Raw genomic sequence first — 13204 nt, forward strand, 5'->3', positions numbered from 1 at the left:
GCAAGGGCACATTACAACTAACAGCAATTTAGCATCACTCAATGGCTGAAACCTGGAATGTCAAACCTGGAATGACGTGTCATTTTGAATCTATGCAAATGCAAATAAAATTTGAGTTTAAGTGTAGAGGGGAAGAATATAGTAAAGTCATATGAAATACTTTTATGGTGTCATTTTTGTCTATTTTAGAGCTCCACATCCTCATTCAATTTCATTGTAATGTAAAGAGCAACCAGAACATTCTGTGAAACACCTCCTTTTGTGTTTTACACTGAAATTTTTGTCATACGGGATTGGAAAGGCATGAAGGTTCATGAATAAATGACAACGTTTCCTATTTCTGTACACTGTTCCTGTAAGAGACAGCACTAACTGGAATAATCAACATAATCTTTCATATAGCCTTGTAGTGACAGGAAAATTAGTCATTTCAGAGACAGAGAAAGTTTTGATTAAAGATTATAAAAGACAAGCCTTACAATAATGTGCACTGATGAATTATGCACAAAAACAAGGTCAATTTTGATTTCATATTGCAAGCATTCATTTCAGAGAGAAGAGGAGGTGACTGTGTGACATTTTCTATATCGCAAACTGTTCAAAAACATGCATTAAACAATGCTTGTATAGCCCTACCACACTCATACGTAAACACACACTAACACAATGTAAATCAGCATCCGCTCGTAAGTACAGACCCGTGTTTCAGGAATATCAATGAGGCCTCACAGGTGGGGGATGATTACGCATTCTCAAAACACCCCAATTATGGATCCATGTCTGCTCCCTTCTCCTCTATTGTGACACTGTTAATTAGTTCTCATTAAGTGTTGACAACCTAGACATTACCACAGCAGCAGAAAGCATTTAATACAAGTATGAGTGAGTAAAAGAGAAAGCAGTGCTCCATCTGTGACTACGTAATGGCTGTTAATTATTTAAAATCAAGTCTGGAAAGCTTTATGTCCATCCAAACTCAGTTTTGTCCGATATAATCTAGTTTAAAGAGCACAATCCAGTGTTTGCAGCATGCAAAAATGAGAGGTTGTGACAATGTGGGTTGTAACATTTGATTCATGGAAAAATGACACCGATAACCCAGTTCTTTTAAATGAATCAGTCAGAAATATACATAAAACTGTTTTGAACTTACTTGTGGTTTAGTGGTTTGAATCAAATTCACTCTGTAAGTAAAGCATACAGAAATGTTACCGAATCCACCTCACTGAACAGTGATTTATATACTTCATATTATTTATTATATATTTATTAATATGTATTATAATTTAGCATTAGCTTTCATTTGTATGTTTTTCGTTTCATTTTAGTTTAGGGTTTAGCGATTTTTTTCTGTGCTCTTGTCATTTTTATTTATTTTTTTATATATATATATTTCTATGCAGCTTTAATTTATTTTTATTTCAGCTTTAGTATTTTTAGTACTTCCAAATAAATTTTTTCCAACACTGTTGCCAAAGCAACATTTCTAATTTGAATCTTTTTAAATGTTAAAGTTTTTCATTTTATATTTTATTTTAACTTAAATTCAATTATTGAAAATTATTTTGAATAGTTTTAGCTAACGATAACAACACTGTGAGTCATTTGAAATGATTCAGGAACCATTACTGCCATGTGTAGGTTTCTAACTTGTTCATGTGACAATGTGTATTAAAAAATACATATTCACAACATAGCTTTACTGTAATAAAAGAGTTATATATATATATATATAAAAAAAACAGCTGTTCAGTGCTGTAGTATAAAAAGCTGTGAACTCAACTACATAAAACACTGAACAACCATCTTTACCAAACGATTCTGTATTTTATTTGGTTATTTGTCCCTAAATGTTTCATTTTAATAGCCTCCCCAGAGGCTCCCTTAGTCCTGAACAAAAACACATAAAAGATTTAGAACAAACCAAATCTATCCTTTATCTCTGTTGGTCCTGTTTGCACGATATCTGAGCTTTTGGTAGTGTGTAGTAGAGCCGTCCAGTCCGAAACATTTACAGACACATATCATTGACCATTACACACACATGCAGACAACTGTAAGACAATCCTCGTGTACAAAGAAGTCACACTGACTGTGTCCTTCATTCGGATTCATTTCTCTATACACACAAGAGGGAAACATCAAAATCAAACACTTTTTCTTAAAGAACAAGAGAATAAATGTGTCATAACACCATGAAGCCAGAATAAAAGATTTGAATAGAAGACTGCATAAATGTGGCATGAAAAGGGTGAGAGTTGTGTTTAAGTGAGATATCACCGGGTCCCAGAAGCATTAGAGTGCTTTAAATGTGTGTGTGCCCGTGTCACATTTCTGGCGCAGTGAGGAGAGGCATGAATTATTCACGTCGACTCCATCCTGGCTTGGTAAGGAAGAAAGGTAGAATGAGAGAAGAGGAGAAGAGAAAGAGAAAGAGAAAGAGAAAGAGAAAGAGAAAGAGAGGAGAGGCAGAAGTGGGACGCAGGAAAAAGGGAGACGGAGAGGAGAAAGCAGCACCAGAAAACGAGATTGTTGGTTTCTCACTCTCATAGACGCAAAAGGAGGAGCTGCATGACGTTCAAGTTTGCAGGAGTTCACGCGCTATCGCCTTGTTGCCATGGTTACAGCCCCATGCCCAAGCCCCAATAACTCCTACTGGTATCATTTTGCACTTTACATGCACAAAAGCTACATACACAACCTCGTCATCTGAGTTATATAATGTAAAAAAAAAAACACCAAACCAATCTTTCAAAGAACATTATAAACGCTATACATTAGAACAAGAATGAACAATTATTTGCACTTTACATGCACAAAAGCTACATACACAACCTCGTCATCTGAGTTATATAATGTAAAAAAAAAAAACACCAAACCAATCTTTCAAAGAACATTATAAACGCTATACATTAGAACAAGAATGAACAATTATAATACTTTTACATGGTAATGGTATTTGCAATACATTAAAGGTGCTCTATGTAATTTTTGTCTGTACCATAACATGTTTGCAGATGAAAAACAACACTACAGCCAGTTATTCTACTTTGAAATATGCTTTGCGTGTCAGAATGTCTGTTTTTTTTTTTTTTTGGTCGGTGTGATTCTGCCCACTGCCAATTTACCGAACAGTATTTTGACATCCAGGGTTACCAGCTGGTGGGAAACACAGCGTATTGTAGCCATGGAAGCCAGCAAACTAACGGAGTCAGAGATCGCAGATTCTACCCACTGCCAATTTACCCAACAGTATTTTGACATCCAGGGTTACCAGCTGGTGGGAAACACAGCGTATTATAGCCATGGAAGCCAGCAAACTAACGGAGTCAGAGATCGCAGATTCTACCTGACCTAAAAAGCCTTGGCATCCATCTAAAAAGCTCTATGACCAGAAACATATTCAAACTCTGATAAATCAACTCAGCAACTTACAGTGTAAGGCTCCTCACCTGTCACCTTCCACTGTCAACTGCGCTCATTCCTGTTGCGTGTCCTCAATCTGGCAAGATTGATAGTAGCCACATTGTAAACCACTCAAATCACCTAAGCAACACATAGCAATGTCCTGGCAACTACTCACAACAGCCTAGCACAATGCCAGTGAGTTTTTGTCAAAATCTAGTGGGTTAATAATATTTTTCCCCATCTATGCCATCTGGGTTACATCATCAGAAAAGTCATTTCAGAGGTGGAGAAAGTTTTATTGAAAGATTATGAAGAACAGCCTTTATTTCCTTTAGAACATTGTGCACTGATGAATTAGAGAAGTAAACTGGGTCATGTTCTGATTGAATGTTTTGAGAAAAAGCACACAGAACTCACATCACGAAGCAGAAGGGGGAAAGAAAAGTGAGTTGGATCTCTCACGCTCTCGGTGGACTTCTTGAGCTCTCACTCATGAGAAAGTTTTTTCTGTGTGTGGGCCTTCACTGAGACGTGCGGCGCGTACACACTATCTCTCTCTGCATATAACTTCTCTTGCTAGCCGAGCATGATCTCACTTGAACTGCCCTTGAGATTCCTGCCGTCAGCTCTTCTGGAACGTTCTAAAGAGCCCCTCCAGTCCTCACATCTGAGATGGGGTCAGCGCGTGACAGAGGGAGGAAACCCACAGGAAGGAGGAGAGGAAGATTTGGAGGAAGGAAAGCTGCAGTATGCCTTCTTTGTGTCAGTCGGAGTTCAGAGGTCAACGTATGTAAACCTCCGCAACATATAAACAAGAACGAAAGAACGTTCTGGGTTCATAAAAAAGCATTTGTGGCATGCTGTTGATTACAACAGGAAATAACTTCAATAGATCCTTCAGCTTGTCCAAACAAACAAAAAGTGTATAGTATAAGTGCACTTGAAGAAAAGTCTCTGACGCAAGGCATTTCTAAGACATAATTTGAAGCTTGTATGTTTGTAAAACATGTTTTAGAGCAGCAAAATTGTCCAAAATCTCATTTTTTAAAATTACTATTCTATGTGGATGATATGTAAGCAATCCCTTTCTGGTATCTCTCTGCATTTTATGTGCAAGTAACAGATTAAAGGAATAGTACACCCAAAATGAAAATGTTCTTAAAAATGTTCTCACCCTCAGGCCATCTAAGATGTAGACGAGTTTGTTTCTTCATCAGAACAGATTTGGAGAAATTTAGAATTACATCACTTGCTCACCAATGGATCCTCTGCAGTGAATGGGTGCCGTCACCCAAACAGCTGATAAAAACATCACAATGTTTGTTAAGAACTGTTTTCGATTGTTTTCGATTTAAATGGTGCTTGATATATGCATATTTCTCTCCTAAATCAGACGAAACAACTATAAAAAAAGAAATATTTTGGATAAAGGGCTTTAGGCTGAAGCAATGGTTTGAAGCTTAATGATGGATTCGTTTATTAATTAATGGACTGGAGTCATGTGGATTACTTGTGGATTATTGTGACGTTTTTATCAGCTGTTTAACCCCTCATTCTGACGGCACCCATTCACTGCAGAGGATCCATTGGTGAGCAAGTGGTGTAATTCTACATTTCTCCAAATCTGTTCCGATGAAGAAACAAACTCAATCTACATATTGGATGGAGTGAGGGTGATTTTTATTTTTGGGTGAACTACACCTTTAAATGGCTTGACAATGACAAGAGTAGAAAATTTGGATAGAATTTGGACAATGTTAATAAGCATAAACTCAAACATTATATATATGTATTATTTTTTTAACATTCCTGTTGCAAGGCACCATTGACTTCCATTGTAAGTGCACAAACTGAGGGACAAGTCGACAACTGACTTTTCTATCAGCGTGAGAAGAAAAAAGAAAACAGACTACATACAAATTCTTAGCATTCAATCTCTTGACGATGGTACTCAGTTTTCTAGGACAACTCGCATGGACAAAGACTCAAACAGGCATGAACTTAGAAAGGGCCTCTAGAAAGTTTTGGGGTTCGACTGGACCTAAACTTTGTAACTGCTATGGCACCCAGAATGTGGGCGGTGAGAGAAAGAACATGTGTTTTCATCATCCGGGGGCGGACAGGGAATTCAAGTGGCACTCGAATAATGTGGAACATGTGGGCGTCTGGTGGATGGAGGAGAGGTAGGCAGCACCATCACTGCTGGCTAAATCAGCAGGGCATTTAGAGGGAATTGTCATGGAAGCACTGCAAATAAGGAGTGTGATGTGGAAGTGCTGTTAAAATGATCCTCTCTCTCGTTCCCCAAACCTCCTTCAATCTATCTCTCCATCTCAGGTCCACCTACAGAAACATTTCTCACAATTAATACCATATAAGATCAAGTAAAACAATCCTTGTGCGTCTTGTCGCAGGAGGCGAGGTTCTTTGGGAAAAGAGCAATGGAGATAGAGAAGGTGGGACTGAAGCTTTGAAGATCACATACGGCGCTGCTTTTGATCAGAGGCACAATTTAAAACAATCCGTCTAGTCCTCAGACAACAGCTATTTAAGACATAAAAGCCTTTCCAAGGAGAAATCTACAGCATTACAGTGTGCCTATAAATGTATGTGCCCAGACACTCAAAATACAATAGTTTCATAACAACACCCTAGTGAGCATGCAACATATCAGAAAGCCATATTTGGTTTCCCATAATCCCTTGCTGCACATCTTCAAAGCCTCTCCATCTATGGTAACAAAAGCTACTCCATTTACATGTAAATATACAGCATGTGAAAACAAAACAGCCTTAATTTACTAGCAGGCACACACAAGCAGACCACAGCACACAAAACTTGGCTGGTTGACAAGATTAGTTATTAGAAGCATGAGAATCAATGGTGTCAAAATTTGGCAAGTTTGGAAAGTTTGAATATGTGCAAGCACAAATGAGAATTGAGAGCTACGGTGGAGGGTAAGTAATTTTAAATAACTTAAAGATGAAACTATTATTATTTTTTGAATACTTTCCCCATCTTTTAATATGCAGAGGCAACTAATTTATTTGATAGATGATTCCCCCAAAAAGTATAAGAAAATGTTATTATTGTTATATTTGCAATTACATTTTATGAGTTAATAATAATAATCCATGTAGGTAGATTATTATTATTATTATTATTATTATACTTTTTTTTTTTAAACTTAACTTTGTCCATGTTTTTCCATTAAAACTAAAAACAAACAAATAAAACACCTAAAAATTATTCAAAACGTAGGTAGATTATTATTATTATTATTATTATTATACTTTTTTTTTAAAACTTAACTTTGTCCATGTTTTTCCATTAAAACTAAAAACAAACAAATAAAACACCTAAAAATTATTCAAAAAAGACCATTAAAACATGCTAAGAATTTTGTTTCTCGGGGTTTTTTTTACCCCATTGGCAAATTATTATTATTATTATTTAATAATAATAATCAAATATTGTTTGTTGTTGTTGTTGTTGTCTTAAACATAAAGATTAACTACATTTTATTTAAATAAAATAACAATTTGCCAAAGACTTAAGAAAAATAAACTTAATCTGAAAATAAATCATATCATCTAACACAATTTTACCAGCAGTTGCATTCCATGACTTGTAAACAGAAAACCACCATCACATCATAATATCAGTTTCAGAGGTTTTGAGGTTTGTTGTTTACCTATTCATATTTGTTTCACCAAGTTACACATATAACCTTTCCTTTGACTGACACTGATACTGCTCTCTCTATCTCTAACATCAGACAAAGACAGCGAGACTGTTTCATCCTTCCAAACAACATTCTGCCTCATGACAGACCAGAGAACAATGCAGATGCATGTAGGGGGAGAGAAAACAATAATTATTTCCATGCATCGTTGCACAAATGAACACCTGTAGATACATCACACACACACACACACACCTGCAGGATCCAAGACCTCCTCAATGACAGGCGGCAGACGCAATCCGCAGTCCATGGTTGTCGTGGCGACAGGCCTCAGGAAGTGGGGGGTTGGAGGGGGGTTAGATGTCCAAACACACGCTCGCCAATGAAGCAGGCGCAGTGATAATGGTCAGAAAACAGGAGGGACACTCACACACAGCCCTGCGAGGAATGTCAGGCTCCACACACACTGTGCTGCGATGGTCGATACATCCTGAAACACACACACACACACACACACACACACACAAACAGATCAGTTCAATATCCCTCTAAACAACTGCAGAAATCACCGTCTAAACTGCTTATAGATGATTTACTGCTCTTCCTGAACAACTGTGCAGTTCTCTCCCTCTCTTCTCTCCTCTCTGTTTCTTATTGTCTCCTCCTTACAAAACAAAGCTTGAAACCCTGCACAGCATCAAGGGTATTTCAGCAACATAATCATTCTGAGAGTCTCAAGCACACAGAAAGCATTGCTCTGCTTACCTTTAATGAGATCTGTGTGCAGCTCAGGACACTGACAGCTTACATTCCCGTTACTCGCTGTGCATTATGTGTCGTTTACTGCGTGCCCTCCTCTCGCCTCCCCTCCCTCCTTCCTTCCCCCTCGCTCTCTCGCTCACTCACTCACTTCAGCTCTCTTGCTCCCCCTTTATCTTTTACCTCAGTTTGTTCTTTTCTCATCTGTTAACTTTTCGATTGCTTTGTGTGGTCCATTGTCTCACAGATTCAATTCAGCTGGCTTTTGAAAACATCTTGATGCTTTTTGCACTAATATACATTTTGGGTCCATGATGACTGCAAAGTAACAAACTAAAAAGTTTGGTATAAGACATTTAGATTTTTGATTATTTATAGTAATATATTTCATTCTATTTGGCTGTTATTATAATTTTATTTATTAATTAATTACATTTTATTTATTTTAAAAATTATTTTTAGTTTATTATTATTATTATTAATATTATCAAGGATTATTATTTTAAGTCTTCACTCTATGCAGCTCTGGAAAAAAAAAGAGACATTACAAAATTATCAGTTTCTCTGGATTTACAGGTATGTGTTTGAGTAAAATTAACATTTTTGTTTTATTCTGTAAACTCGAGAAATTACAACATTTCTCCCAGATTCCATATAAAAAATATTGTCATTTGTTTGCAGAAAATGACAACTGGTCAAAATAATAAAAATATGCTATGTTTTCAGATTTCACATAATGACACATTAAAGCTGGAGTTATTTCACCAAATATTTATTTCTGAATTCATTCTAAGTTAAAACATTAGTATTGTGGGGTTTTTTTTATTCATATGAACTTGTTTTCTTGCCATTATTCAAGATCTGAAAGCACTGTATTGTTTTTGTTATTTTGACCATGTATCTCTTTTTTTCTGAATAAAACAAAAATGTTCAATTTACTCAAACACACACCTATAAATAGTAAACTGGTCATTTTGTAGTGGTCTTTATTTTTAATGCTATTTAGGTTTATTAACAAATAGTAACAAAAATACCAATTCACATAAACAAATATATAAAAAAAACAAATAGTATAATTTGTAGTGGTCTCTACATTATTAAGAAAATAAAAATGAGAAATTATGTAAAAAATGAGAAATTATATTAATAAAAATGTGAAATGTTTCCCTGGCAACTAACTGAAATATTTTTTTAAGTTGACGCACAAAAACTACAACTGAACTAAAAATAAAATTTAAATAAATTAAACATAAATAGCAACATAAAAATGACAAAAGCACATAACAAAATGACTACAAATTTAACTAAAATTAAAATGAAAACTAAAAATAAACGTTAATTCAAAATATTAACAGTAAACGGTATATAGGGTTAATTGGTCCATTTTTCCCAGTTATCTTAATGGCAAAAGGTGTTCCAATTTACATGAACTCACTATACCTGCCCACAGTACGTAGCCTACTATATACTAAAGGAAACGTCGCATGTATACTATTCTAACAGCTATAAACAAACATACCAAGGCTAGTAATGCCATGAGGGATCGTTAATTTATAAATACACGAACAGTTAGTGAGGGGACAAGAACTCTTATTTGTGTGACACATATCTTGGTCAGATTAGCCCTTACCAATTACCACAGTTAGGCGAGGAACTTTACTTCACTCGTTAAGAAACTACAGCTGCTACTGTATCCTCTCTGTTTGCAAAACCATTCAGATTGTGGGACATTCGTGTCAGAGCACGAGAGACACTAACACGAGACGAGCTGCTACCGAGACTGTCACAGCAACCTGACGGCGTTGCTTGGCAACCGGGTGGCTCCGCTGAAAGGCAACCGAATCTCAGCTGAAACGAGGCCAGAAATCTTCCCCTTAAATGACACGTCAAAACAGGGAAGGAAGTCATCAGAAACTGGAACGGGTCCTGTGCAAAGTGCAAGCTTAAAGTTTAATCACATACTTACGCAGCTACACCTGCTCAAGGTTACGGGATGTTTATTTGTCCGTTTACACGCTCCGTATCGGTCATTTACTCTCTGTTTAACAAAAAACACCGAAATAACTCAAAGGGAATCGATGTTTTAAGCTCAAAGCAAACAAACTGACAAGAACTCCTTTGTAGCTGCAGAATTCTACGATCTGCCACAGCAAAGGATCGATATTTTATACAATGTAGAGGCCATTTCATGCCCATTTTTCCTACCAATTTTCTTAAGGAAAAAAAATTTTTTATATATATTTTTATATACATTTAATTTAGATATATAGCATATAAATTAAAATTTCTTTAATAAAATATTTTTTTTTATGTATGCAAATGTTCCGTCTACTATGTTACTGACCAAACAACCCCATGGAAGCCTGTTGGGTACATTGTTTTTGCAATATTTTATGATTTAAGTTTAAATACATATTCAAGTATGAGGTTAACCTGGTCTAGAAAATAACGTGGCTGCAGCATTTGAAATTATAAATCAAAATGGTAAAATTGTCAACTGTTACTTGTCAACTAAGTTACTATGTAGAGCCAATTGGTGGATAACGTTTTTCATACTCAGACTTTGTCCACTGACGAATTGTTGAAATGCCATATATTGTTTTTTATAATAAATTTAACCTTCTATGTTTCAGAGGAGATAAATATGAGCTAACAATGTGTGTAGTTAATGTTTCTGGTTGCATTTTTTTTTTTTCCATTTTATTAATAATAATAATAATACTTTTACAGTATATTTTATATCCAGACAGGTTGGTGTTCTGCATAACATCTCTTAAAATTCTTTAAGGAAGATTTATGATTTTTTTTTTTAAATCTGACCTTAGTAAATGTACCCCTAGTTATTAAATGAGGCGTCACTGTGAAGTATCACATTCCTTTCCTGTTTCAGAGCTTCAAACATGGTTGAGATAGCAATCGCAGTCCACGCTTTCCATCCAGGTGCCCCATTTTGCACAGAAGCGAATGAAACTGCCAGATCCCAGATGGATTGCGTTGCCCTGGGCACTGCCAATCTGCTGGAAACACACTGCGACCTTGAGTCACAACACTCGGGTTGCTGAGGTCAGAATTACAGCTTCTAAACAACAGAAAGACAAGAGCATCCCTGGGACATCCATAATATCAGTAGGGAAAGGGATATGGGATCATGGGATAGGGCACGGAGCCGATGCTATTTTGAACCGGTTTCGTTAAAGATGGCAAAATGACAATAGACCTGGGGTGTCATTTATGATTGTAGAGCAGATTTGACTAAATCAGGTTCTTAATCAGGGGGCCTTATAAAACTTCAAGGGGGCCCTGAAATGATTTAGTTATACACAACCTTAATTAAAATGCTAATACTGTATAAAGAAAGAAAAATTTACACAAAGCCCAGAATCAACTGTATGCTGCTTTATCAACCATTCACCATTAGATTACACAAAACTGGTAATTAGACAATATTAAATTACAACAATATTGTCAAAAAAAGAAAAAAACACTCACTGTTCTTGACTGGATAACTTGAGCTGTAATAAGTCACCTGAGATTGATCAACACAAAATTAAGCCTTATAACTCCATCTCAAGCACTAACAGCATCAAATCGGTATTAATTAATCTAAAATGTAATGGAGAAACAATGAGAAATTTACTTACCTCTAATACGTCCCTTGCCATTTTCCATGTTGTCATTATTTTCATGAATGACTCACACAGACTTTGAGAAAAATACATATTAATTTGTTCCATCGATATTCATATGGGTATATTGACCCCTGGAATAATTATTTCAGGATTGGTCACTGTTTATAGAACCTGTTCATGTCTGCTTAAAAGTTTAGTTAACCAAAAAATGAAAATTCTATCGTCAAACACTCATCCTTCACTTGTTCCAAATCTGTATGACTTTGTCTACTGTGAACAATTTTTATTTTTGGGTTAACTATCCCTTTAATATTTCACAGGTCTTTTTTTCCCTCACATGTGCATCAAATCAACATTTTGCATTTCCACTTCTGAGCAGTACTATAAAAAACAGGAACAGTAATCCAATTTTTAGTGTATAAATAAGTGGAATAAAGCAGCTTCAAAAATAGAGCAATCGTGTCTGACACCACACAGCGAAAAAGACACACTGAAAGTGAGAAATTAATCATTTTTAATAGAAAGTGAAAAATTGCACTCTAATAATATACAGTTATGCTTGATTCATACTTTACACCTGTATACAGCTGTATTAGTATGCAAAGATTGTGATCCCTTTTAGGGCGCAGGTTGTAAATAGGATTCAGTCACAGCTTTACTGATTATGCGGTGGTGGAGGAGGTGGAGGTGGAGGTGGGGTTGGGGGCTGGAACATAAAGCCCTGATTGGGCCCTGGGGGCCACGGGGCCATTCCCATGTGAAAGGGTGGCGGTCTGGGAAAAGGTGGCATCATTGGGCCCTGGAAGGGAAACATGTGTGGATCTGGAGGGGGGAACATGTATTCCGGTGGGAAGGGGGGGCGAGCGTGATAGTTGCTATGGAAACCGCCGCCACGATTGTGGTGCTGCCCACGGGGAACGTTGCGGTTCTGTCTGGGCTTCCGCCGGCCGGATTTATGAGGGGGCGGACCTTTATGGGCATCCAATTCGTCCTCTGGAAAGTAAAAACAGTGATTTAACAGAGCAGTTAGCGCATATAAACATTATGTGTGGTGCTCATTCAGGTTCGAATTCAGATCACGTCGGTAAAAAAACAAAACAATTGAACATAAAATTGACCGTTTGACTCACCTGAGTCAGAATCATTTTGTTGCCGTCTCTTTTGCTCTTTAAGCTTCTGTTTGGCCAGCCTCTCTTGCTCATCATCGCTAAAATCAAGTGCCTACATACACACAGAATAAAAACCAATCGGTGGAGAGGCTAAACCATCACTTATTAACAGATAATACTGATGGCATACTATTAGGGCAGGATATCACTCTATTCAGTAGAGTTTAAGCCTTTGTTGACCTGATTTCCTAAATAATTTTTACAAAAAGGGCACATTTACCTCAGGGGGTGGTTCCTGGTCATTTTTCCAGGATGCATCTGAGCCTTTGGTCCTTGTTTGAGAGAAATAATTTGTAAATGTTTTTCGGAAAAATACCATAGTAGAACAGCACTGAAGATAAGCGTATTTCAATAACATTGAGGCACACCCAAGTTTTCTTTAAAGGGGTCATATGATGCGATTTCAAGTTTTCCTTTCTCTTTGGAGTGTTACAAGCTGTTCGTGAATAGATAAGATCCCTAAAGTTGCAAAGACTAAAGTATCAAACCCAAAGAGATATTCTTTATAAAAGTTAAGACTGGTCCACGCCCTCCTAAAACGCCTCGTTCAAACA

At 36.6% G+C, this 13204-nt stretch overlaps 2 protein-coding genes across 6 annotated transcripts in view; both read right to left on the reverse strand.

Moving 5' to 3' along the window:
• LOC107743325 (coiled-coil domain-containing protein 136-like) overlaps window positions 1–7990 on the reverse strand; it is a 31148-nt gene extending 23158 nt beyond the window's left edge. For all 3 annotated transcript variants that reach the window (XM_016556504.1, XM_016556497.1, XM_016556511.1), the window contains exons 1-2: window positions 7859–7990; window positions 7349–7583 (exon numbers count right to left, since the gene is read on the reverse strand). In XM_016556504.1, coding sequence (XP_016411990.1) covers window positions 7349–7403 — 55 coding nt within the window. In that variant the 5' untranslated portion in view covers window positions 7404–7583; window positions 7859–7990. The remainder of the gene's footprint in view (window positions 1–7348; window positions 7584–7858) is intronic.
• A 3988-nt stretch (window positions 7991–11978) lies between these two features.
• The window catches only part of LOC107743376 (H/ACA ribonucleoprotein complex non-core subunit NAF1-like), a 5788-nt gene continuing 4562 nt past the window's right edge, over window positions 11979–13204 (reverse strand). For all 3 annotated transcript variants that reach the window (XM_016556578.1, XM_016556571.1, XM_016556586.1), the window contains exons 7-9: window positions 12871–12922; window positions 12612–12702; window positions 11979–12474 (exon numbers count right to left, since the gene is read on the reverse strand). In XM_016556578.1, coding sequence (XP_016412064.1) covers window positions 12137–12474; window positions 12612–12702; window positions 12871–12922 — 481 coding nt within the window. In that variant the 3' untranslated portion in view covers window positions 11979–12136. The remainder of the gene's footprint in view (window positions 12475–12611; window positions 12703–12870; window positions 12923–13204) is intronic.

This window comes from Sinocyclocheilus rhinocerous, unplaced genomic scaffold (assembly GCF_001515625.1).
Source record: "Sinocyclocheilus rhinocerous isolate Xijiao unplaced genomic scaffold, SAMN03320098_v1.1 scaffold551, whole genome shotgun sequence".
Lineage (NCBI taxonomy): Eukaryota > Metazoa > Chordata > Actinopteri > Cypriniformes > Cyprinidae > Sinocyclocheilus > Sinocyclocheilus rhinocerous.